Here is a 23,921-nt window from a genome sequence, read left to right on the forward strand (position 1 = left end):
TATGCAATTTCTTGTAAAACAGTTGTTTCTTATTTATTTCCGGAACAACGTATTTCCTGGTGTAGCATGTCACCACATCTTAGCAGCTAAGAGTATGAGGTTGTCGATCTTGTAAGACGCAAACGGCACATCAAAATGCTTGCCTTGCCGCCTGCTTCAACCAGCTGTGCCATGTGCTGGCCCACTTGAATGGTCACGGCGAGCGACACGGCTCCCTGGAGCAGGGAGCACTCCGCGGCTCACAACAGAACTGACGAGCTGGAACAGCCTGCTCTAGGACTTGTAGAGGGAAGTGAGTACATAATATATTGAATAGGAATCCATGCCCAGAAACTACTCTATCTCTTCTATGATGTGTAACGCATCCACGCCTGCTGAGGGAAAGAGAAAAAGTCTTGCAGTTGCTTGACCTGGTATGCAATAGGGTAGACAGTATGACATATATTATTTCTTGTGGTGTTGTATGCAAAGTTTAAATCTGACTCCTGTAGAGACAGAGGTAGATCTGCTGCTGCAAGTTCTGGTCACTGTAGTAGGAATTGAAGAGGCATCAGGTAGGGTGGAGAGTGTGTACTGGAACATGCTTCATAGGTATAATTCTGTAACATTGGTGGTGGTGGTGGTGGTGGTCACCACATCGAGCCTGTGTCATAATGCATCAGTACTGGTCTGTACATACAGTTTACTAGGTTCCTTTTTATTTTAGAATAATGTAAACATATAATGCATAAAGTGTTCATACATTCATATTTGCATAAATGATAAATACATGTTTCATCATTATTTCCTTTTGAATTGTTAGCTACCAATTGAACTGTGTCACACCTAATTCAGTTCCTCAAGTAGAAGTCAGTGGGTAAACATCTGAACTGAAACTGTCGTAGAACAGAAACTGTTTTTCCAGACATGGGTTCCTGTGCAAAATATTATGTACCGACTGTCCTCTAAAAGTCCTAAAAGTTTGTAACAGTAATTTCCGAGTAACCCTGTATAATGAAATGAATTATATGGAATATGCAGTACGTCACCCGTCATTGTCCTCATTCCTAAAATCATTTCACTTAACATTTTATCGAAATTCATTTAATCAAGTTTCATGGGAGACACACAGAAGTTGATATGCACAGAAGTCAGTTTCTAGTAGTTATTTATGAGGGAATTTCAAGAAACCAAAAAAATATGTAACTATTCTCCATAGTGACATTGAAGTTTCATGCTGTGGCATATGCGTGTATAAAATCTTCTAGTTATTCACATGGCATCAAATTGGAATTAAAACTCAATCTTTCTAATACAAACTTTATCAACTTTATCATGATATGACCAATGAAGAAGGTGGTGATTATCTTCAAAAGCTTGAGTTTTAATTCCAGTTTGATGCAATCTGAACAATGAGAAGATTTTATAGTACTCCTCAAACTGCACACACACTATCATGTCACGGTAAACCAACCAGACCTACATGTGTGTGTGTGTGTGTGTGTGTGTGTGTGTGTGTGTGGTTAAGTCAGCAGTCTTACAGTGCCAATCCCAGTACAATATCTGTGGTTTTCTCTCTTGAGGTGACCTAGACATAGGCAGATGAAATGCAGGCCACACAGTATAGAAGGCTTTAATGCGTTAATCTGCCCCCTCCCCGCTGCCAGAACTTTGGCAACTTCCTCTTTCATTCCTTTTCTCCAGTCCATATCTCCTACAATTTTTACTTCTCTTTCATTTCCTACTGTTGAAATACATTCACTCACCACAATTACATTTTCATCTTAATTTCCAAATATGAGATGAGATAAAGTAAATTATTTATATTGTTAAAGTGGATGAAAATATAATTGGTATGGGTGACTGTAATATGGTGGTAGGAAAAGATAGAAAAGGAAAAAAAAAAAAAGGAGAACATGGACTGGGGAAAAGGAATGGAAGAGGAAGTCACCAGGCAAAACTTTGTGCTGGGCATAATTGAATCACTGGTATAAGAATCACAAAATAAGTTGTATAGCTGGGAGAGACCTGGGAACACTGGAAGGTTTCAGATTGATTTTATAATGGCAAGACAGAAATTTCAAAACTAAATTTTAAAATGTTAAGACGTTTCCAGCACTAACATTTGGCTTAAGAATCATGAAAGGAGGTTGTAAATGTGGAAGAGATCTAGAGACACTGGAAGGTATCAGATTTGATTATACAATAGCAAGGTAGACATTTCAAAACCAGATTTTAAACTGTAAGACATTTCCAGGGTTAGATGTCGACTGTGACCATAATTTACTGGTTCTGAACTGTAGATTAAAATTGAAGAAATCGAGGAAATTAAGAATATGGCACCAGGATAAGTTGAAAGAGGTGGAGGTTGTTGCAAGTTTCGAAGGAAGTATTAGGTAGCAATTGACTGAGTAGCTTTGCGAGAGGAAATAGGGAAGGCAACAGAGGCCTCCCCCCCCCCCCCCCCCCCCCCAAAAAAAAAAGGAAACAAATACCTAGAAAAAATTCTTGGTTATCACAGAAGATATTGAATTTACCTGATGAAAGGAGAAAGTGTAAAAATGCAGTGAATGAAGCAAGTGAAAATAAATGAAAACACTTAAAATGACGTTGATATGAAGTGCAAAATAGCTAAGAAGGAGTGGCTAAGAGGACAGTTGTAAGTAATCAAGTGAAGGGAGAATGCCTGCAGGAAAATTAAAGAGAACTTTAGAAAAGACAGAAGCAGCTTTATGAATGTCATGAGCAAGCCATTACTAAGCAAAGGAGGGAAAGTTGAAAGGTGAAAGGAATATGTAGATGGTCTACATAAGGGGAACAAACCTTGAAGACAATATTACAGGAAGAGAAGATGAAGTAGGTGAAGGGATAAGAGGTTTTGATACTGTGAGAAGAATCTGACAGAACACTCTTAAGACCTATGTGTAAACAGAATTCCCTGTGACTTATTTGGTTTATTTCACCCTACACAAGATATATGAGATCGACAAAACACCTTCAGACTTCAGGAAGAATATAATACTTTGAATTACAAAGAAGGCAGGTGCTGACAGGTGTGAATACTACTGAAGTACCAATTTAATAGGTCACAGTTGCAAAATACTGACATATTTATTTATTTATTTATTTATTCCATATGATCTGATGGTACACACTGTGTTGCAGATGTCGGAAAATATCAGTTAACATTGTTAACATACATTAACATATAGCATCCTAATGTATTATATTGCTCAGAGTTTTCAATTTAGCACAAATAGCAAGATTACTGTTCTAAGTATTCATTTACAGAGTAAAAACAGTGACACATCAAATATGACTTCACGGCTTTGCCAAATTTTATGTTGTCTTCAATGGACTTAATACTAGTGGGAAGATTGTTGAACAGTTGGAGGCCCATGTGGAAAGCTCCCTTTTTACACAGTTGATGTTTGTACATAAAACATGCAGATTTGAGTTTTTCCTGGTGTTGTGTTTATGTATTTCATTATTTTTTACGACTCTGGAGTCAGTTGGCACTATGTGATTTCTGAAAAATTTTAGAGTCTCGAGAATGTATAAGCAAGGCAGTGTAAGGATTTCCAACTTTCTGAAGATGGGTTTGCAGGAGTCTCTGGGTTTGCTCCCAGTAATAATCCTCATTGCTCTCTTCTGGATTTTGAATGTGCTCAGGGCAGTTGGAGAATTTCCCCAGAATATCGCACCATATTTTAGGTGGGCTTGTATGCAAGCATAGTACGCACTGTTTAATGTTTTCATGCTAGCACATGATTTCAGTACATTCAATGCATAACAGCCAGTACTAATTCTGGCATTTACCTTTCCTTTATGTATATTCCATTTCAGGTTATCTTGAACCCATAGACCCAGGAATTTATAAACAGTGTCGGTATCTATTGGCTGGTTATTTCCAGTGACAAGTGGCTGGGAGGAATTTGCATTTTGTGTTGTGTGAAAGTTCATGGAAGCTGTCTTTTTGGTGTTGATAGCTAATCTGTTGATTTTAGCCCAGTTGCTGAGTTGTTTAGTGGCCAAGTTCACAGCTTTTTGCACAGCATCTGTATTCTCCCCTTTGAGGAGTACAGTTGTGTCATCAGCAAATATTATTGTTTTATTTGCATCTACATTTAGGCTCAAGTCATTAATATACAGGAGGAAAACTAGGGGTCCCAATACTGAGCCCTGTGGTATACCTTGCTTTACAGTTTTATTACTTGATAGGATTTCGGTTATTGAGTTGTTTCGTCTGTTAGTGTATTTCATGCTGACTCTCTGTATCTGATTGATCAGGAATTTAGCAATCCAATTGTTTGCAATTCCTCTGATACCATAGTGTTCTATTTTTTCCAGCAATATTTTGTAGCCAACAGTGTCAAAAGCCTTTGACAGATCTAGGAATATGCCTGTTACAGGTTGTTTTCTATCTAACAGATCTAATAGCAGATTTATGCAATCATATACTGCAGTTTCAGTAGATTTTTTGCTTCTGAACCCATGTTGAGCTAAACTTAGTAAATCTTTTTTTTTTCAATGAAGTCCATCAGTTTTTTGTACATTATTTTTTCAAAAACTTAAGAAAGAAAAGCAGGATGAGATTGAGATAGGCCTGTAGTTATTCATATCTTTATTATCACCTTTTTTGAAGACAGGAATTACTTTAGAAAATTTCAGAGCTTCAGGGAAAATATCTGCCTGGAAAGAATAGTCACAGAGGTGAGTTAATGGTTTGGCAATTGTGTGTACACAATTTTTGATTGCAGCTGCTGGGATACCATCAATTCCAGCTGAATATGAATTTTTTAAGTCTCTGAGGGCTTTTACTACATCATTTTCAGTGACTTTGGTAATGAAAATTGACTCTGCACATGTGTGATATTTTTGGTTTGCTGGTTGGTAGTTTGTGTTGGATTATTTTTGACCAATTTTTCAGCTATGCTCGTGAAGAAATTGTTGAAAGAGTTCACCACACCTTCAGGGTTAGATATAGAATCATTGTTGAGTTGGATTTCTATGTTCGTGTGTAGCTTTCATTTCCCCCCTTTCCCTTTTTATGATATTCCACATTGTGTTTACTTTGTTGCTGGATTTGTCAATGTACTCATCATTTTACATCCTTTTTGCTTGTCTTATCACTCTTCACTAATTGTGTAGTTTTTATGGTATTCTTTTAGTTGGAGGAGTCAATACTTTGTTTACATAACATGTGGAGTATTCTTTTATGTTTGCAAGAGATTTTTATAGCTGCAGTAATCCAAGTCTTGTTTCTCTTATTATTATTATTATTATTATTATTATTATTATTATCATCTTTCCTTTCTCAGGCGTTATGTCTGGTTAAAAATAGAAAGTGACACGGATCTTGATCAAGTGTGACTTCCTTTTAACTGTACGGTATATGTTACATTGCATTTAGGAACTTTCGGGTAATTGAACATGTATCAATAATTACATATTTCTGTAGTTGTATATATACGTTTGGATGTAGCTGTATTGCGTTGATGTACTGGTGGATATTGTGTGGTGTGACTCCTGTAGTTGATAGTATAATTGGTATAGTGTCAACTTTATCCTGATGCCACATGTCCTTGACTTCCTCAGCCAGTTGGATGTATTTTTCAATTTTTTCTCCTGTTATATTCTGTATATTTGTTGTATTTGGTACAGATATTTCGATTAGTTCTGTTAATTTCTTCTTTTTATTGGTGAGTATGATTGCAGGTTTGTTATGTGGTGTTGTTTTATCTGTTATAATGGTTCTGTTCCAGTATAATTTGTATTCATCATTCTCCAGTACATTTTGTGGTGCATACTTGTATGCGGGAATGTCTTGTTTTATTAGTTTATGTTGTGTGGCAAGTTGTTGATTTATTATTTTTGCTACATTGTTGTGTCTTCTGGTGTATTCTGTATTTGCTAGTATTGTACATCCGCTTGTGATATGATCTACTGTTTCTATTTGTTGTTTGCAAAGTCTGCATTTATCTGTTGTGGTATTGGGATCTTTAATAATATGCTTGCTGTAATATCTGGTGTTTATTGTTTGTGATCCTGTATTGCAATCATGAATCCTTCCGTCTCACTGTATATATTGTGCCTTTTCTTAGCCGTGTGTTGGATGCATCTTGGTCGATGTGTGGCTGTGTTAGATGATACGGGTTCTTGCCATGTAGTGTTTTCTTTTCCCAATTTACTTTCTTTGTATCTGTTGATGTTATGTGATCCAAAGGGTTGTAGAAGTGGTTATGAATTTGTAATGGTGTAGCTGATGTATTTATATGAGTGATTGCTTTGTGTATTTTGCTAGTTTCTGCTCGTTCTATAAAGAATTTTCTTAAATTGTCTACCTGTCCATAATGTAGGTTTTTTATGTCGATAAATCCCCTTCCTCCTTCCTTTCTGCTTAATGTGAATCTTTCTATTGCTGAATGAATGTGATGTATTCTGTATTTGTGGCATTGTGATTGCGCAAGTGTATTGAGTGCTTCTAGGTCTGTGTTACTCCATTTCACTACTCCAAATGAGTAGGTCAATATTGGTATAGCATAAGTATTTATAGCTTTTGTCTTGTTTCTTGCTGTCAAGTCTGTTTTCAGTATTTTTGTTAGTCTTTGTCTATATTTTTCTTTTAGTTCTTCCTTAATAATTGTATTATCTGTTCCTGTTTTTTGTCTGTATCCTAGATATTTAAGGCATCTGTTTTTTCCATTGCTTCTATGCAGTCACTGTGGTTATCTAATACATAATCTTCTTGTTTAGTGTGTTTTCCCTTGACAATGCTACTTTTCTTACATTTGTCTGTACCAAAAGTCATATTTATATAATTGCTGAATACTTCTGTTATCTTTTGTAATTGGTTGAGTTGTTGATGTGTTGCTGCCAGTAGTTTTAGATCATCCATGTATAGCAAATGTGTGATTTTGTGTTGGTATGTTCCAGTAATATTATATCCATAATTTGTATTATTTAGCATGTTGGATAGTGGGTTCAGAGCAAGGCAGAACCAGAAAGGACTTAATGAGTCTCCTTGGTATATTCCACGCTTAATCCATATTAGCTGTGATGTGATATTATTTGAATTTGTTTGGATATTAAGTGTGGTTTTCCAATTTTTCATTACTATGTTTAGGAACTGTATCAATTTAGGATCTACTTTGTATATTTCCAATATTTGTAGTAACCATTAGTGGGGTACACTATCAAAAGCTTTTTGGTAATCAATGTATGCGTAGTGTAGCGACCTTTGTTTAGTTTTAGCTTGATAAGTCACCTCTGCATCTATTAACAGTTGCTCTTTACATCCTCATGCTCCTTTGCAGCAACCTTTTTGTTCTTCATTTATAATTTTGTTCTGGGTTGTATGTGTCATTAATTTCTGTGTAATGACTGAAGTTAATATTTTGTATATTGTTGGTAGGCATGTTATGGGGTGATAGTTTGCTGGGTTTGCAGTGTCTGCTTGATCTTTAGGTTTAAGATAAGTTATTTCTTGTGTAAGTGTATCAGGGACTGTGTATGGATCTGCAATGTAACTGTTAAATAATTTAGTTAGGTGTGAATGTGTTGAGGTGAACTTTAGCCAGAATTTTGCTATTTTATCTTTTCCAGGGACTTTCCAATTGTGTGTAGAATTAATTGCTCGGGTGACTTCATGTTGCAAATTTATCACTTGAGGCATTTGTGGTATCATCTTGTATGTGTCTGTTTCTGCTTGTATCCACCGTGCATGCCTGTTATGTTGTACCGGGTTTGACCATATGCTGCTCCAGAAGTGTTCCATGTCTGTTATGTTCGGTGGATTGTCTATTTTAATGTGTGTGTTATCCATTGTTTGGTAAAATCTCTTTTGGTTTGTGTTGAATGTTTGGTTTTGTTTCCTTCTATTTTCACTTTTTTTTGTATCTTCTAAGTCGTTTGGCCAATGCTTGTAATTTCTGCTTTTTTTCATCTAATTGCTCTATTGCTTCTGGTTGTTAGATTTTTACCTAACCTTTTTCGGTTTTTGTCTGATATTTCATTTCTTATAAATTGTGTTAGCTGACCGATGTTTTTTCTCAGTTTTTCTAATCTGATCTGTAGCCTGTGTTGCCATGCTGGTTTTGTGGGTTTCTTCTGTGTGTTGGTTGGTCCTGATCCCTGCCTAGTGTGTATATTTAGTGTAGTGAGTGCTCCTATATAAACCAGTAGTTGTAACTCTTCCATAGTTGTATTTTCATTTATTTTGTTGTTTATGATTGTGTTGATATTTTTTATTGTTGTTTCGACTTGTGGGTTATTTGGTGGTCTATGCACTAATGGTCTAATGTCTGTATTTTGTGTCTTTATATTCTATATATGTCAGCTGAAATTTTTCTTCTTTATCTAACATGTGTGTCACTTCGTGTTCTATTTGTGCTTGTTCTGGTGGCTGTCTTAAGATTTTGTTTTCCTCTGATTGTTTAACTGATGTGTGTTCTTAGTTTGTTTGCTCTGGGATGTTTGAGTCCATTACTGTATTTTCTTCTTCTGATTGCACATTATTTTATTCCAGTATTTGTTGTACTTGTTGTTTGATGTTTTCTAATTCTGACTGGGGTATCCTGTTATTTTTTATTATTACGCGGATCTGATCAGCTAGTCGTTGTTCTGTTAAAAATTTTAATTCTGGGTATCTGGTAATAAATTTTGTGAATTCTTGTGATCTGTATCCAGTTGTGTTGGTTCCTAAGTTTGTTGCTTGGTAATAACAGAACATGATGTGTCTGTTAACTTCATCTGACCATCTCATCCTCTGTCTTTGTTTTCCTTCTAGAGTGGTTGCAGGAAGCATATCCTACAAAACACCTCTATTTGGATTTAAATCATTTTCCATGTGGCTAGCAGTGTCGTTACCATTGTGGACGGGTATAGGGTTCAAGTGCCATCCCCGACCATGACAGCGCTTGTCCGAGGCTTCGTTAGTTCTGTCCTAACCAACTAATCACACTAAAAGGGGGGTTAGCCCTATTAGTGGTTTGTTCTTTTCGTCGCCTTTTACGACTGGCAGAACATACCGGAGGCCTATCCTTTTCCCGGGCCTCCAAGGGGTTTATTATTATTATTATTATTATTATTATTATTATTATTTATTCTTACTGGTTTTTATGGAAAGGCCTCTTAAAAGTGGTGGATCATTTTGTCAAGAAATATGTTGAATTTCATGGCCTTGTACATCTGTGTCCACTTTTCTTTACTAAGGAGGGCATTTAGCTTGTTCAAGTTATCTTGAGTGAAAAACCTTCGTAAAGTTTTATGTGAGTCTGAGTTTGAGGTATCTTTGCTAACATCGACCTTTAGAATGACAGCTTGGTGGTCGCTGAATCCTGCATTATATACAGAAGAAAGCAAAAACTGGCAGAGGCTGATCTCAGAGAAGTTCAGTTTGTGTTCTGGAGAATTGTAGGAATACATGATGGTATACTGACCATATGGCTTATCCTAGAAGTTTGATTGAAGAAGACAAACTTTTGTTCACAACATTTGTAGATTTAGAGAAAGTTCTTGACAATGCAGACTGGGCTACACTCTGGAAATTTTGAAGGCAGTGGGGATAACATACAAGCACCAAAAACCATAATTGAAAAGGAATGTTGTTCAATCTGTACATTGTAAATACTGTAAAGAAATGTAAACTCTGTTCACCGGCCCAGGTGGACTCATCGATATTGACTGGCCACTATCTCAACCTTAGCCAATGGAGTCAATGCAGTATGGAGGGGCATGGGGTCAGCCCAGCACTCTCCCAGCAGCTGTTGTTACTATTTGGTCAAACAGTTCCTCAGTTGGTATTATGAGTTTTAGTACACTCTCTGTCCCAGTTGTACTACCAATGAAAAATCCTTGTCAGGTTACGGGTACCTGGGTCCTCTGCATGGTAGTTAGTCACACTGACCACTCATCTACAGAGGCAGACAGCTGTGAAGAAAACTGAAGAGGAATTTGGGGAAGTAATTAAAAGCTCAGGGAGAAGAACTAAAAATTGCTGTTTGCTGATGACACTGTAATAGTGTCAGAAATGGCTAGAACATGGGAGAGCAATTGATTGAAATGGATAGCAGTTTGAAAAGAGATCATAAGTTGAACATCGGTAAAATTAAACCAAGGATGATGGAATGTAGTCAAAGTAAATCAGGCAATTCTGAAGGAATTGTGTTAGGAAAGGAGACGCTTAAAGTAGTAGATGAGTTTTCTTTATATGGCAGCAAAATAACTGGTAATGGTTGCAGTAAGAAAGGTATAAAATGCGTACTGTCAAAAGCAAGAAAAACATTTCCAATAAAGTGGAATTTGGTAACATATGTTTTAAATTTTACTGTTAGGAAGCCTGTTCTGAAGGTAATTTATTTGAAAGTTTAGCCTTGAATGGAAGTGAAATGGGGAAAATAGGTATTTCACATATGATAAGGATGGAAGGAAATGAAATGTCATTCTTCAGAAGAATTCCATAGATGGGTAGATCAAAAAACAAATGAGGAAGTATCGAATCAAACTGGGGAAAAAAGAAATTTATGACACAACTTGAATAAAGAATGGATTGATTGATAGGACACATCGTGAGGCATCAAGGAATTGTCCATTCCCACTTCTTCCGATAAAATTTACTGTAGAAAGTGTGTGTGTAAAACTTATGGAGGGAAACCAAAGCTTGAAAAACAATAATCAGGTTCAAATGGATGTAGGTTGCAGTAGTTACATGGATATGAAGAAGAGGCTTGCATAAGATAGGCTTGCATGGAGAGTTACATCAAACTACTCTTTAGACTGAAGACTGCAGTAACAATGACAACGACATCTTATCATATGTTCTTTTAATATGTACATCATCCGTGGAGTAAGTTGGCATATGAACTTGTACTTCTGTGGTGGGTTTTGTCTTTGTGTCTCTCTGTGCTAAGATAATGTGTTCACTATGCTGTTCGTAGCAGCTTACCCACTTTCCTGTTTTCTTAGTCATTATTAGGCTACTTTTGCCTTACTCCTATTTGATTATATTTTGATAACACTGTACTGACCTGACCAGAAGTCTTGTTCTTTTTGCCACCACACTTTAGTAATTCCCACTGCATCTAACTGTAACATATCCAAGTTCCTTTTTAAATTCTCCAACCCTTCTGCCTGATTAAGGGATTAGAATACAAATTGGTATAAAATAAATTTTATTTTATCATGACATTAAGCTAATATTCCCTTCATAAAATACACTCTTATTATGAGAAATACTGCCTCAAATAAGGAGTTAAAATGTAAAAAAAAACTGACTTTTTTAAATTAATTTGTTATTATTTTTTACAAAATGACCTTTAGCCTTCAAATTATTCTCCACTGTGCTCAATATATAGTCCATTCCATAGGTGGAACATTTTTGACACTTGTTTGTATTGATGGCTGACAGCTTCTGTCTTGCTTTTGTTTCTTAAAAACTTCATTGCCAAGTCAGAGTCCTTTCATGCCCTTCATAATGTGTGAAAGAAGAAGAAATCACATGGAATTAGGTCAAATGATTAAAGTGTGTGAGGCAAAGCAACCACACCATTTTGGCCTAAAAACTGGCATACTGTGATGCATCTTGGGAACATGCATCGTGTGCCACAAAATGTTGTTTTGCACTCACTGTTCTTCAATCTTATCAGAACTTCCAAGTAGAAAAATTGATTAATGGGTTTTCCTAGTGGAATAAATACCTTAGGCAGTAGTCATCATCTCACAAAAAAAGGAAAAAAAAAAAATTAGTGCCATATTGATTAGCTTCAGTGCTTTCGTAGACTTGATTGTTGTATTAGTTTTGGGAAAGGAATGACAACCCCCTCCTGTGTCACTAGTAACAAATTGTGGGGTGGGGAGGGGGGGGGGGGGGGGAATCTGGGCCAGTCTGGAGCAACTTCTACTTAGTGCTCTTTGTTGACTATTCAGAACCACATCCACAGATGTGGCACTGACCATTTTATTTCCCAGTTCTTCTGTTAAAATTTATTGAACTGAGTCCCTGACAAAACAGTCAACTTCACCTATTTTCAGTGGTCCATCGTCAGTCTTAAAGCCCTGTATCCTAAATTTTCTCAATATTTTTGTCTGTTTGGGCACGTAACGGGTATGACGATGCAGCGGTTAGCAAACCGGACTCAAATTCAGGAGGACGGTAGTCCATAATGCCATCTTGCCTTGCAGATTTAGATTATATGTGGTTTCCCCAAGTCACTTAAGATAACTGCTGGGATAGTTCCTACAGAAAAAGGACATTGCTGTTTTCGTTTCTCATCTTTCCCTCAACCAAACTTTGTGATCCATCTCTAATGACCTCATCATTTACAGTATGGTAAACTGTTTAGGTGGTGCTTGACATCAAGAAAAAGTTTGTCAACAGTTGTCTTGTTGCCAGTTTTGAAATGAGAAAAAATGTTTGTATGTTTGAATTTTTCTTAGGGACTCACCCTTTCAAACTGGTTTCGACATCAAAAAGTGACTCTGGCATTATTTATATGCAAGAAACAAAATTGCAAACCTGTTTACTGTTCATCTATGCCTGATATCTTAAAATGCAAGACAGTTAGGGGGAAAAAAGAACTTTTTTGTGGGGGGGATCTTAAGTCTTCAGAGTGGCCTGATGCAACTTGACACTATTTCCTCTATTTTGCTGATCTCTTTGTCTCAGAACTGCACTTACATCCAACCTCCTGTGTTATTTGCTGTATATATTCTAATTTCTCTCGTCCCTTACAATTTGTATCATCTATGGTCTCTCTAGTACCATGGAAGCAATTCAAAAGTCAATACAAGTCCAATCATTCTGTCCCTTTTGTTAAATGTGTCATACACGTTCCTCTACTTATTGTTTCTGCTGGAGAACTTTTCCATTTGTTTGCTATCAATGTAACGTTCTATAGCTTCACACATAAAAAACTTCACTTCTCTTCCTTTCGCACAGCCCATGATTCACTTCCATAAAATGCTGTACTCCAGACAAAAATTCTCTGAAAACTCTTCTTAAAATTAAGGCCTATATTTGAAAGTAATACACTCCTGGAAATGGAAAAAAGAACACATTGACACCGGTGTGTCAGACCCACCATACTTGCTCCGGACGCTGCGAGAGGGCTGTACAAGCTATGATCTCACGCACGGCACAGCGGACACACCAGGAACCGTGGTGTTGGCCGTCGAATGGCGCTAGCTGTGCAGCATTTGTGCACCGCCGCCGTCAGTGTCAGCCAGTTTGCCGTGGCATACGGAGCTCCATCGCAGTCTTTAACACTGGTAGCATGCCGCGACAGCGTGGACGTGAACCGTATGTGCAGTTGACGGACTTTGAGCGAGGGCGTATAGTGGGCATGCGAGAGGCCGGGTGGACGTACCACCAAATTGCTCAACACGTGGGGCGTGAGGTCTCCACAGTACATCGATGTTGTCGCCAGTGGTCGGCGGAAGGTGCACGTGCCCGTCAACCTGGGACCAGACCGCAGCGACGCACGGATGCACGCGAAGACTGTAGGATCCTACGCAGTGCCGTAGGGGACCGCACCGCCACTTCCCAGCAAATTAGGGACACTGTTGCTCCTGGGGTATCGGCGAGGACCATTCGCAACCGTCTCCATGAAGCTGGGCTATGGTCCCGCACACTGTTAGGCCGTCTTCCGCTCACGCCCCAACATCGTGCAGCCCGCCTCCAGTGGTGTCGCGACAGGCGTGAATGGAGGGACGAATGGAGACGTGTCGTCTTCAGCAATGAGAGTCGCTTCTGCCTTGGTGCCAATGATGGTCGTATGCGTGTTTGGCGCCGTGCAGGTGAGCGCCACAATCAGGACTGCATACGACCGAGGCACACAGGGCCAACACCCGGCATCATGGTGTGGGGAGCGATGTCCTACACTGGCCGTACACCACTGGTGATCGTCGAGGGGACACTGAATAGTGCACGGTACATCGAACCCATCGTTCTACCGTTCCTAGACCGGCAAGGGAACTTGCTGTTCCAACAGGACAATGCACGTCCGCATGTATCCCGTGCCACCCAACGTGCTCTAGAAGGTGTAAGTCAACTACCCTGGCCAGCAAGATCTCCGGATCTGTCCCCCATTGAGCATGTTTGGGACTGGATGAAGCGTCGTCTCACGCGGTCTGCACGTCCAGCACGAACGCTGGTCCAACTGAGGCGCCAGGTGGAAATGGCATGGCAAGCCGTTCCACAGGACTACATCCAGCATCTCTACGATCGTCTCCATGGGAGAATAGCAGCCTGCATTGCTGCGAAAGGTGGATATACACTGTACTAGTGCCGACATTGTGCATGCTCTGTTGCCTGTGTCTATGTGCCTGTGGTTCTGTCAGTGTGATCATGTGATGTATCTGACCCCAGGAATGTGTCAATAAAGTTTCCCCTTCCTGGGACAATGAATTCACGGTGTTCTTATTTCAATTTCCAGGAGTGTAGATTTCTTTTATTGAGGAATGCCATCTTTGCCTAGTCCAGTCTGCCCATTCATTTCAGTATGTGATCAAAAATCCATCCTTTATAAAATGTTTTTTGATTTGCTCTTTTATGGAAACAGTTACTTATTTGAAACTTCCTGGCAGATTAAAATTGTGTGCCAGACCGAGACTTGAACTCGGGACCTTTGCCTTTCGCGGGCAAGTGCTCTACCACCTGAGCTACCCAAGCACAACTCACTTGCATAGGTATGCTGCAACATGAAACAAAAGTTAATAAGTTCACAATAAAATAAAATTATAGTCCTGAGCCACAAAATCATTAAAAGAAATTGAACAACTAATTTACTGTGCACTCAGATTAAACTGAATACAGGCAAGTTGCCACTGTGTAACACAGGTGTGTCAAAATTGATAGATGATGGTGGAAACCACCACAATAATTAGATCTCTAAGATGTATAAAACACTTAAGAGTCCATAGGTGCCAAAGTGTACTTTAATAATCTCACTCACATGAATGGTTAACTTGCATAACAGTAAGAGCAGTTCACTTCTTCATGTGTCAGAGTTCATAAATATAGCATCATTTTATAGGATAGTTTCTTTTCACATCAGAAGATGGCACTGGCTGACTCTCAGAGAAAAGGGGGGGAGGGGGCTGAGGTTGAGGTTGTGGCTACTTGGGCTTAAATCTCTCTGCTAGTAGGTGTCCTGTGATTGATATAGTTTACTTGTTTGCAGGTCATTTGCAGGACTTGGACACAATTTCTTTATCATGGGGTTTTTAAGCACATTATTAAATACTATAACACATGCAATTTACACAGACACATCAAAATGTTTAATATAGTCAAATATGTCATGCATAGCCATCAGGAAACTGTTGTAAGTATCATGATGGGCCCTGTTGGGACATTCTGTAACCTTGTGATAAATGGTTTGCCTGGCTGCTCCTCAGTCACGTGTGTGAGACATAACCCCTCTGTGAAGTGTGTCCATGCTTCTGCCATGACTGGTGTGTTAGACATAATGACACTTGTTGATTGTTCCATGTCTTCCATCAGTATATCTGGTGGGTTTGCAAGAAAGTTAGTGTGTAGAAATTTGACCACAGCTTTAAAAAAAATCAGTTTTAACCAGTACAGTAGAGTCTTATGACGATGCTGACACACTGTACAGTGCATCAGTAATGTTGATTTGCTTCAGAAACTCTTGCATTTAGGAGATGAAGAATTCATGTTATTACAGGTAGGTAATTTATCTAGGTGATATACACAGTAAAAAATATTTTTGTGTTTAGCTTTATGGATACAAAATATGTAGTATTTTCTATTCCCTCATGTCAGATAGTTGGGGATCTATACTAGTTCGAAGCAATTGTCAATATGTAAAAGGAATGTAATAAAATGAAAGGTTGTTACTTGGGACACTCAAAATATTGTAGTACTGCAGGTGTGTTTGAGGTTTAATTATGTAATATTGCAATTATTTTGCAGGGTCGCCGAGAACAAGAACTTAAAGCAGAACCCAAATGGCGTAAGTTCTGGAAGCTCATACAGCGTAAAGATGCAGGAAATCTGAAACCAAGACAAGACTGGGAACGGCGTTTTCTGAAGAGACTCATGGTTCACTTCATAAAACTGCTTGAAACAATTCCTGAAGAAGGTAAAGCTTACAAAATGCAATATTCATTAATAATTTTTACAAATCTCCCCCCCCCCCCCCCCCTCAAGTTCCTCCCTCCCTCTCTGATCAAGCATATTCAACCTGGATAATAAGTTGTTTTCATTCACACTGTAAAGACCCAGCCTATTCTGGCTTGCTATGCGTCAGGATGGGTGAGAGAAATAGTGACAGAGTGGACAGGTTTACACAGGAATGTGCAGTAGAAGTGATTCATTGACAGATGTTTATTAGAGCATCCCATTGGCTGCCAGCTGTGAAGACAAGTGAGGGCTGCCCAGTCACTCCGCTCGAGCACCCCTACACATACCACATTGTCCCCATGTGCCTTAGCCGATGCTAGATGTCCTAATGCTGACTATCAGTGTCATAGTCACCTCCTAGGGTTGACCAGGATGGTGTCTGAAGACATCTTTGTGGTTAGGAGGCAGTGAATGCTTGCTTCACCTAGCTGAATCATAGACAGCTTGCACCCCAACAGCTGAAGTTGCTAGGAGGGTGGGAGCTGCCTAGACACCAGCTCCCTGCATTGGCGAAACTTTGTTCAAGTTCTGCAGCCGTCACACTGTAAATGTGGGGTGCCTTGTACCGGAACTCGATCAGATAATCGCTTGCACATGACAATCGATTTCCATCACCAAGAATGCGTCATGTTTTTCCTGAAACTCAAAAGTTCCGTCGTTTTCCCCAGTTCAAGATGCAGACAGAATGGCCACATGACTGAATGCTTTGTGCTCCTAAGCTCGATTATTTGTACCCTGGTAAGTACACTTCCGATGTGTCCTACTGGAGGGGGACGAGTAAGTTTGCTTCATTGTACTTGTCGTGTAAGCTTTTCCTAGCTCACTCTGCCCAGAACAAGGGTTGCTGGGCCCGGCTAAATTTGTGGCGTGTGAGTTTCTTGGTAGCACACAAGTGCCCGAGTTACAAAATGTTACCTCATCTTGGTAAGTTTGCTTCATCATACTTGTCCAGTAAGCTTTTTCTAGCTCGCTCTGCCCTGAACAAGGGATGCTAGGCCCAGCTAAATTTGTGACGTGTGAGTTTCTTGGTAGCACACAAGTGCTCAAGTTACAAAATGTTACCTCACTCTTGGGAACCCTGTGCTAGCTGTTCCACGTGCTCTTTTGGTGACTAGTGTCACAAACTCCTGCTTTCCCAAAGATTTTTGTCATAATGTCGATGATACCACCCAATGGCTTGCTTGATTAGCATATTGTCCAGGCTGGCCTCTACTACTGGACAGCGCATAGTAGTAAAACTTTTAAAAATTCACAATTTGTGTGCCAAACTTTTTCGAGGTGCAACAAGTGTCCCTTCTTTCAAGAGATTCATCCTGAATCTTCCAAATTGAGTCTTTAATTAAAATTGCTCTTAATCAAAGAAAGCTCCGTGTCTTGTTGATGGCAACACCCAGCAGCAACCATGAGTTTTCCCACGTGGGTTTCTCCCTTTCCACTACTAACTTGAGCTTACTTTCGAAGTGCAGTATCCAGAACTTTATTAAATTATACACTAAGGTGACAAAAGTCACGGGATACCTCCCAGTATCTTGTTGAGCCTCCTTTTGCCTTGTATAGTGCAGCAGCTCAATGTGGCATGGACTCGACAAGTTGTTGGAATTCCTCTGTAGAAATATTGTGCCATGCTACCTGTACAGCTGTCTATAGTTGCAAAAGTGTTGCCAGTGCAGGATTTTGTGCACAAACTGTTCTACAAGTTTTCTATGGGATTCAAGTTGGGCGATCTGAGTGGCCAGATCATTCATTCGCATTGTCCATTGTTCTTCAAACAAATCGTGAACAATTGTGGCCCAGTGACATTGTGCATTGTCGTCCATAAAAATTCCATTGTTGCTTGGGAACATGAAGGCCATGATTGGCTGCAAATGGTCTCCAAGCAGCTGAACATAACCACTTCCGGTAAATGATTGGTGTCTGTACCCGGTAGCTGAGTGGTCAGCGCAACAGAATGTCAATCCCAAGGGCCTGGGTTCGATTCCCGGCTGGGTTGGAGATTTTCTCTGCTCAGGGACTGGGTGTTGTGTTATCCTCATCATCATCATTTCATCCCCATCGGTGCGCAAGTCGCCGAAGTGGCATCAAATCGAAAGACTTGCACCCGGCGAACGATCTACCCAATGGGAGGCCCTAGTCACACGACATTATTATATTATTATTGGTGTATTTGGACCAGAGGACCCTTTACATTCCATGTAAACACAGCCCACATTATTATGGAGCAAGCACCAGCTTGCACTGTGCCTTATCAACAACTTAGGTCCATGGCTTCATGGGGTCTGTGCGACACTATAAGCCGGCCTTCAGCTCTTACCAACTAAAACTAGGACTCAACTGAGCAGGCCATGGTTTTCCAGTCATCTAGGGTCCAACCAATATTGTCACGAGCCCAGGAGAGGTGCTGCAGGTGATGTCATGCTGTTACCAGTCAGTCATCTGCTGCCATAGCCCTTTAATTCCAAATTTTGCCTCACTGTCCTAACAGATATGTTCGTGGTACATCCCACATTGATTACTGCGGTTATTTCACCCATTGTTGCTTGTTATTTAACATAGTGCTCCCTGTGTGTTAGCACTGACAACTATGCAAACATCGCTACTCTCAGTCATTAATGAAGGCTGTTGTCCACTGTGTTGTCCATGGTGAGGTGTAATGCCAGAAATTTGGTATTTTCAGCATGCTACTGACATTGTGGTTTGTAGAATATTGAATTTCCTAACAATTTCGAAAACTGAATGTCACAAGCCTCTGGCTCCAACTACCATTCAATGTTGAAAGTCTTTTATTTCTGTTGTGTGGTCATAATCAGGTTGGAAACCTTTTCACATGACTCACCTGAATATAAATGACAGCTCTGCCTGTGCACTCTCCTTTTATACCTTGTGAACACAATACTACTGCCATCTGTTTATGTGCATATCGCTACCCCTTGATCTTCGTCACCTCAATGTAATCCTTAATCTAATGCTTGCAGTACAGAATACAGAGGTTTTACTGTCATCAACTACTCTCTTGGTCTGTGGCGGCTAATCACGTGACTGGACACTGGTGCATTGGTTGTTCTGTAGACTGGGGCCGTTTGAGTTTATTACAGAAATAAAATATGCAGATACATAATAGAAATGTGCCACAACTTTTGGCTGAAAGCTACATCTATATCTGCGTGATTACTCTGCAGTTCAGAATGAAGTGCCTGGTAGAGTGTTCATTGAACCACCTTCAGGCTATTTCTGTACTGTTTCACTTAAATCTTTCTGTGTGAGCTCTGCTTTCTCTGATCTTATTATGAGACTGTTCCTTCCTATGTAGGTAGGCATGAACAACATACTTTCACACTCTGAGGAGAAAGTTGGTGATCGAAATTTCATGAGAAGATCCTGCTGCAACACAAAATGCCTTTGTTTTCATGATTGCCACCCCAATTTATGTGTCATTTCCATGGCACACTTTCCCCTGTTTTGTGATAGTATGGAATGATCTGCTGTCCTTTAAACCTTTTCCATGTCCTTCGTCAATCCTATCTAATGTGGATCCCACACTGCACAGCAGTACTTTAGAAGAGGGTGGACAAGTGTAGTTTAAGTAGTTTCTTTAGTAGCCCTGGTGCATTTTCTAAGTGTTCTGCCAATAAAGCACAGTCTTTGTTTTGCTTTACCCGCAACATTATCTACGTGAACATTCCAATTGAAATTATTCATAACTGTAATATGTGAGTATTTAATTGAATTTACACCCTTTAGATTTGAGTGATTTATCATGTAACCAAAATTAAGAGGATTCCTTTTAGTGCTCATGTAGATGACTTCATATTTCTTCATAATTTAGAGTCAGTTGCCACTTTTTACACTATACAGAAATCTTGTCTAAATCGTACTGAAATTTGTTTTGATCATCTGATGATTTTATAAGATGGTAAATGACAGCATCATATGCAAAACATATAAAAGGGGTACTTAGATTGTCTACTAAATCATATATGTAGATCAGGAACAGCTGGGGGCCTGTAACACTTCTTTGGGGAACACCAGCAAATACTTCGGTTTTACTGGATGACTTTCCATCAGTTACTATGCACTATGACCTTTCTGACAGGAAATTGTGATTCCAGTCAAGCAACTGAGATGATACTCCTTAGGCATGCAGTTTGATTAAAAGTCACTTGTGAGATTGGTATCAAAAGCTTTCTGGAAATCTAAAAATATGGAATCAATTTGACATCCCAGGTCAGTAGCACTCATCACTTCATGAGAATAAAATGTTAGTTGTATTTCACAAGAATGATGTTTTCTAAATCTGTGTTGACTGTTTGTCAGTAAATCGTTTTGCTCGAGATAACTCATAATGATTGAACACAGTGTATGGTCCAAAATCCTACTGCAAGTTGACATTAGTGCAACTTTCCAGTCTGTCAGTACAGATCTTTCGACAGGTGAGCATTTGTATATGATTGGTAAATATGGAGCTACTGTATCAGCATACTCTGAAAGGAACCGGAGTCCAATCTTGACCAGAGACCTTGCTTTTATTAAATTATTTAAGCTGCTTTGCTACACCGAGGATATCTGCTTATAAGTTACTCATGTTGGCAGTAGATCTTGATTCAATTTCTGGACTATTTATTTTCTTGTCTTTGGTGAAGGAATTTCGGAAAACCGTATTTAGTAACCCTGCTTTAGTGGCATTGTCATCAGTAACGTCACCATTGTTACAGCACAGTGAAGGTGTTGCTTGTGTTGCAGGGGTTCTTTACACACAAGCTGAATCTCTTTGGACTTTCTGCTAGATTTCAAGACAGAATTCATTGTGGAACTGTTAAAAGCATCATCTCACATTGAAGTTTGCACTAAATTTTGAGCTTCTGCAAAACTTTGCCAATCTTGGGGGTTTTGTATTCTGTTAAATTTTGCATGCTTTTTTCGTTGCTTCTGCAAGTGTTTTGACCTGTTTTGTGTACTATGGGGTATCAGTACCATCTCTTAGTAATTTACTTGGTATACATGTGTCAAATGCCGCCAATGCTATTTCTTTGAATTTAAACCACTTCTGGCCTAAGCTTACGTAGTCAGATTCGAAGGAATGGAGACTGTCTCTTAGGAAAGTATCAAGCAGAATTTTTATCTGCTTTTTTAAATAGATGTATTTTGTGTTTATTTTTGGTGGGTTTGGATGTTACAGTATTTCGTGTCACAACCACCACTTTGTGGTCATTAATCCCTGTATTTCTCATGACACCCTCTCTTTGTACAGGATTATTTGTTGCTAGGTCAGGTATGTTTTTGCAACCATTTACACTGAAGTGCTCTCCTGAACTAGTTGCTGAAAATAATTTCTTGAGACTGCATTAAGAATGATTTCAGATGACATTTTATGCCTACCATTGACTGTAAGCATGTATTTTTGCCATATTGAGGGTAGATTGTAGTCACCACCAACTATAATTGTGTGTGTGTGGGGGGGATTCCAGTCTCTGAATTTCATTCAGTATTTCCCAACTCTCTACTTTTAATCTCCACTGATGGCACATAAGCAAAAGAATGACACGCCTGAGTCCAATGCAATGGTTGAACGACAGTTAATCTTCCTGTTCCACTCCCGATGAAGTATGTCTTCATGAAGTTGCCATCTGAGGAAAGGAGCTGTCTATCATCTCCTGCCTTCTTGTGAAACGACTAACTGACAAATAGAAACAGAAACAACAAAAACAAAAACATGACAATAACCCCACTGTAGTAAAGGAAAAATATGTGTAGTAGTGACACACCCATAACACATATATCAAGAATAAACCTAACATGAACATAACATTGCAAAGAATCTAACAGTAGAACTAACTGACCTCAAAGCATAAGGAATGTCTTGTGCTTTGTGCTGTCCAATTGCTAGAGGTTCCTTCTTTCTGCATACTGCACATATGTGTACCGGATTGGTCACAGCTAACTGTGGTACCATATCCACCATACCCTTAAATGGTTTCACCCGACTGAAGTGGACAATAGACGTTATAGTTCATTAAACGGTGATGTCATCTCCGTGACCTGATATGGTCCGTGATATTTAGTTAAGAACTCCTTTGTCTTTCCTTTTGTTGTATAGTGATTAGTGACAAGTATCCACTGATTTATACGATACTGTGGTAGTTTTCCCCTGCACCTATTTGGCTGTTCCTGGCGTTTCAGAGCCATTATGTTTGCCTTTTGTACATTCTCCACACTTCCCATATTCTTCTCACAAACTTCTACTCTGATTCACAATTCAGTCCTAATTTAGAACTTAAAAAAGTCAAAGGGAGTGGGATATTCATCCCGTACACTACCTCAAATGGTGACATGCCTGTTCCTTAATGAATCTCTTAGTTAATGCAGAAACCACACATGGAAGCTAGGTATCCCAGTTGTCGTGTGTAGCATTCACTTAAAAACTTAGCATTTTTGAAATAGTCCTATGGATGTGCTCCATCCTACTACTAGTTTGAGGGTTGTAAATCCCAAACTTGCAACATGTGGCATAGCTGGTTCATAAATTCTGGAACAAAGTTCATGCCCTGATAAGTGACTAAGGTATCAGGTGCTCCAGACTACAGTATCAAACTGTTAACTAATGCCTGTACCACAGTGCTGGCCTGTTGGTCTGGAATTGCTACCATTACTAGAAATTGTGAAAAATGTTCAATGATTGTAAGTGCATACCTATTCCCTGCAGGTTTTCTGTTATATGGTCTGCAAATGTCAAGCCGAAGCATTTGAAATGACTTTGATGCCTGTGGTAACCTCTACAAAGGGATTTTTTGCTGTTAAATATCTGCTCTCTGCGTGCATCGTACACAGTCTCTGACATACTGCTCCACGTCATGCTTCCCAGTCCTACACCAAAACTGTTCTGCAACATACGTATCTGTTGTTCATCAGGTGCCATGACCTGACAACACATGATCATGAGCATGTTGCAACACTTTCTTTTGAAAAACTTCCAGGACCACACCGAGTTGTCTGCATTTCATTACTCTGCACAACAAATCCTCGTGCTTGATAAAGTGCAGCTGTGACTTAAAAGTCTGGCAGTCTTTATCCTCTGCCTGTGCCTGCTGCCATTTCAACACACTTTTGTCCAATGTACTCAACATTGCTGTTTTGTGGACTAATGTGTCCACGTTTGTGTATTTTCTATCTGGCTTAGAGACAACCTCTTGATCAGACTCACTAAGCTTGAGAGCCCAACATGTTAAACAACTAGATGTGTCATTTAGACCAAACGACTATTTCAGTGATGCAAGACCAGTTACAACTTTAATCTTATACCATAAAAGTAACAACAGATATATGTCATACCGTAAATGACCACTAACATTTCCACCTTTTTTAACTGCCTTGCCTTGAAGCATATGCTACTGAGTACTCCGGTCCATCAATCATCTGACTAAAATACAGCTGATTGGCTTGTTAGAAGTGTTATGAGAGAGGATGAACTCTTTTTTTACGATCTGGTAAATCTTGAATGCTAGCTGACACTCCTGTGTCCACTCAAACTTTACACCCTTTTTGAGCAATCTGTTCAAAGGTTCAGCTATTTTTCCAAGATTTTTTTCTGAATTTACAGTAGTAGTTGCACAAACTGGCGAACAACTCTATCTCTTTGGTCGTCCATGGTTCTGTAAACTTTTGAAGTCCTTCTGTAAGATGAGGATCAGTTTGCACACCACATTCACTAATTATTTGTCACAGACAGTTAACTCGAGTTTGAGAAAATTAATGCTTTTCCATGTTCAGCATCGAACGTGGTGATTGCAATCTGCTAAACACATCG

The 23,921-nt window shown here is 39.3% G+C and overlaps 2 protein-coding genes across 2 annotated transcripts in view; one reads left to right on the forward strand and one right to left on the reverse strand.

Annotated features, from left to right (window-relative positions):
• Window positions 1-23,921, forward strand: part of LOC126183932 (RNA helicase aquarius) — a 336,087-nt gene that overhangs the window by 42,362 nt on the left and 269,804 nt on the right. The window contains exon 5 of the mRNA XM_049926283.1: window positions 15,914-16,082. Within this exon, the coding sequence (XP_049782240.1) occupies window positions 15,914-16,082 (169 nt within the window). The remainder of the gene's footprint in view (window positions 1-15,913; window positions 16,083-23,921) is intronic.
• The window catches only part of LOC126183955 (probable G-protein coupled receptor Mth-like 5), a 117,294-nt gene that overhangs the window by 42,044 nt on the left and 51,329 nt on the right, over window positions 1-23,921 (reverse strand). The gene's annotated exons all lie outside the window — the stretch shown is intronic.

Source organism: Schistocerca cancellata, chromosome 1 (assembly GCF_023864275.1).
Source record: "Schistocerca cancellata isolate TAMUIC-IGC-003103 chromosome 1, iqSchCanc2.1, whole genome shotgun sequence".
Lineage (NCBI taxonomy): Eukaryota > Metazoa > Arthropoda > Insecta > Orthoptera > Acrididae > Schistocerca > Schistocerca cancellata.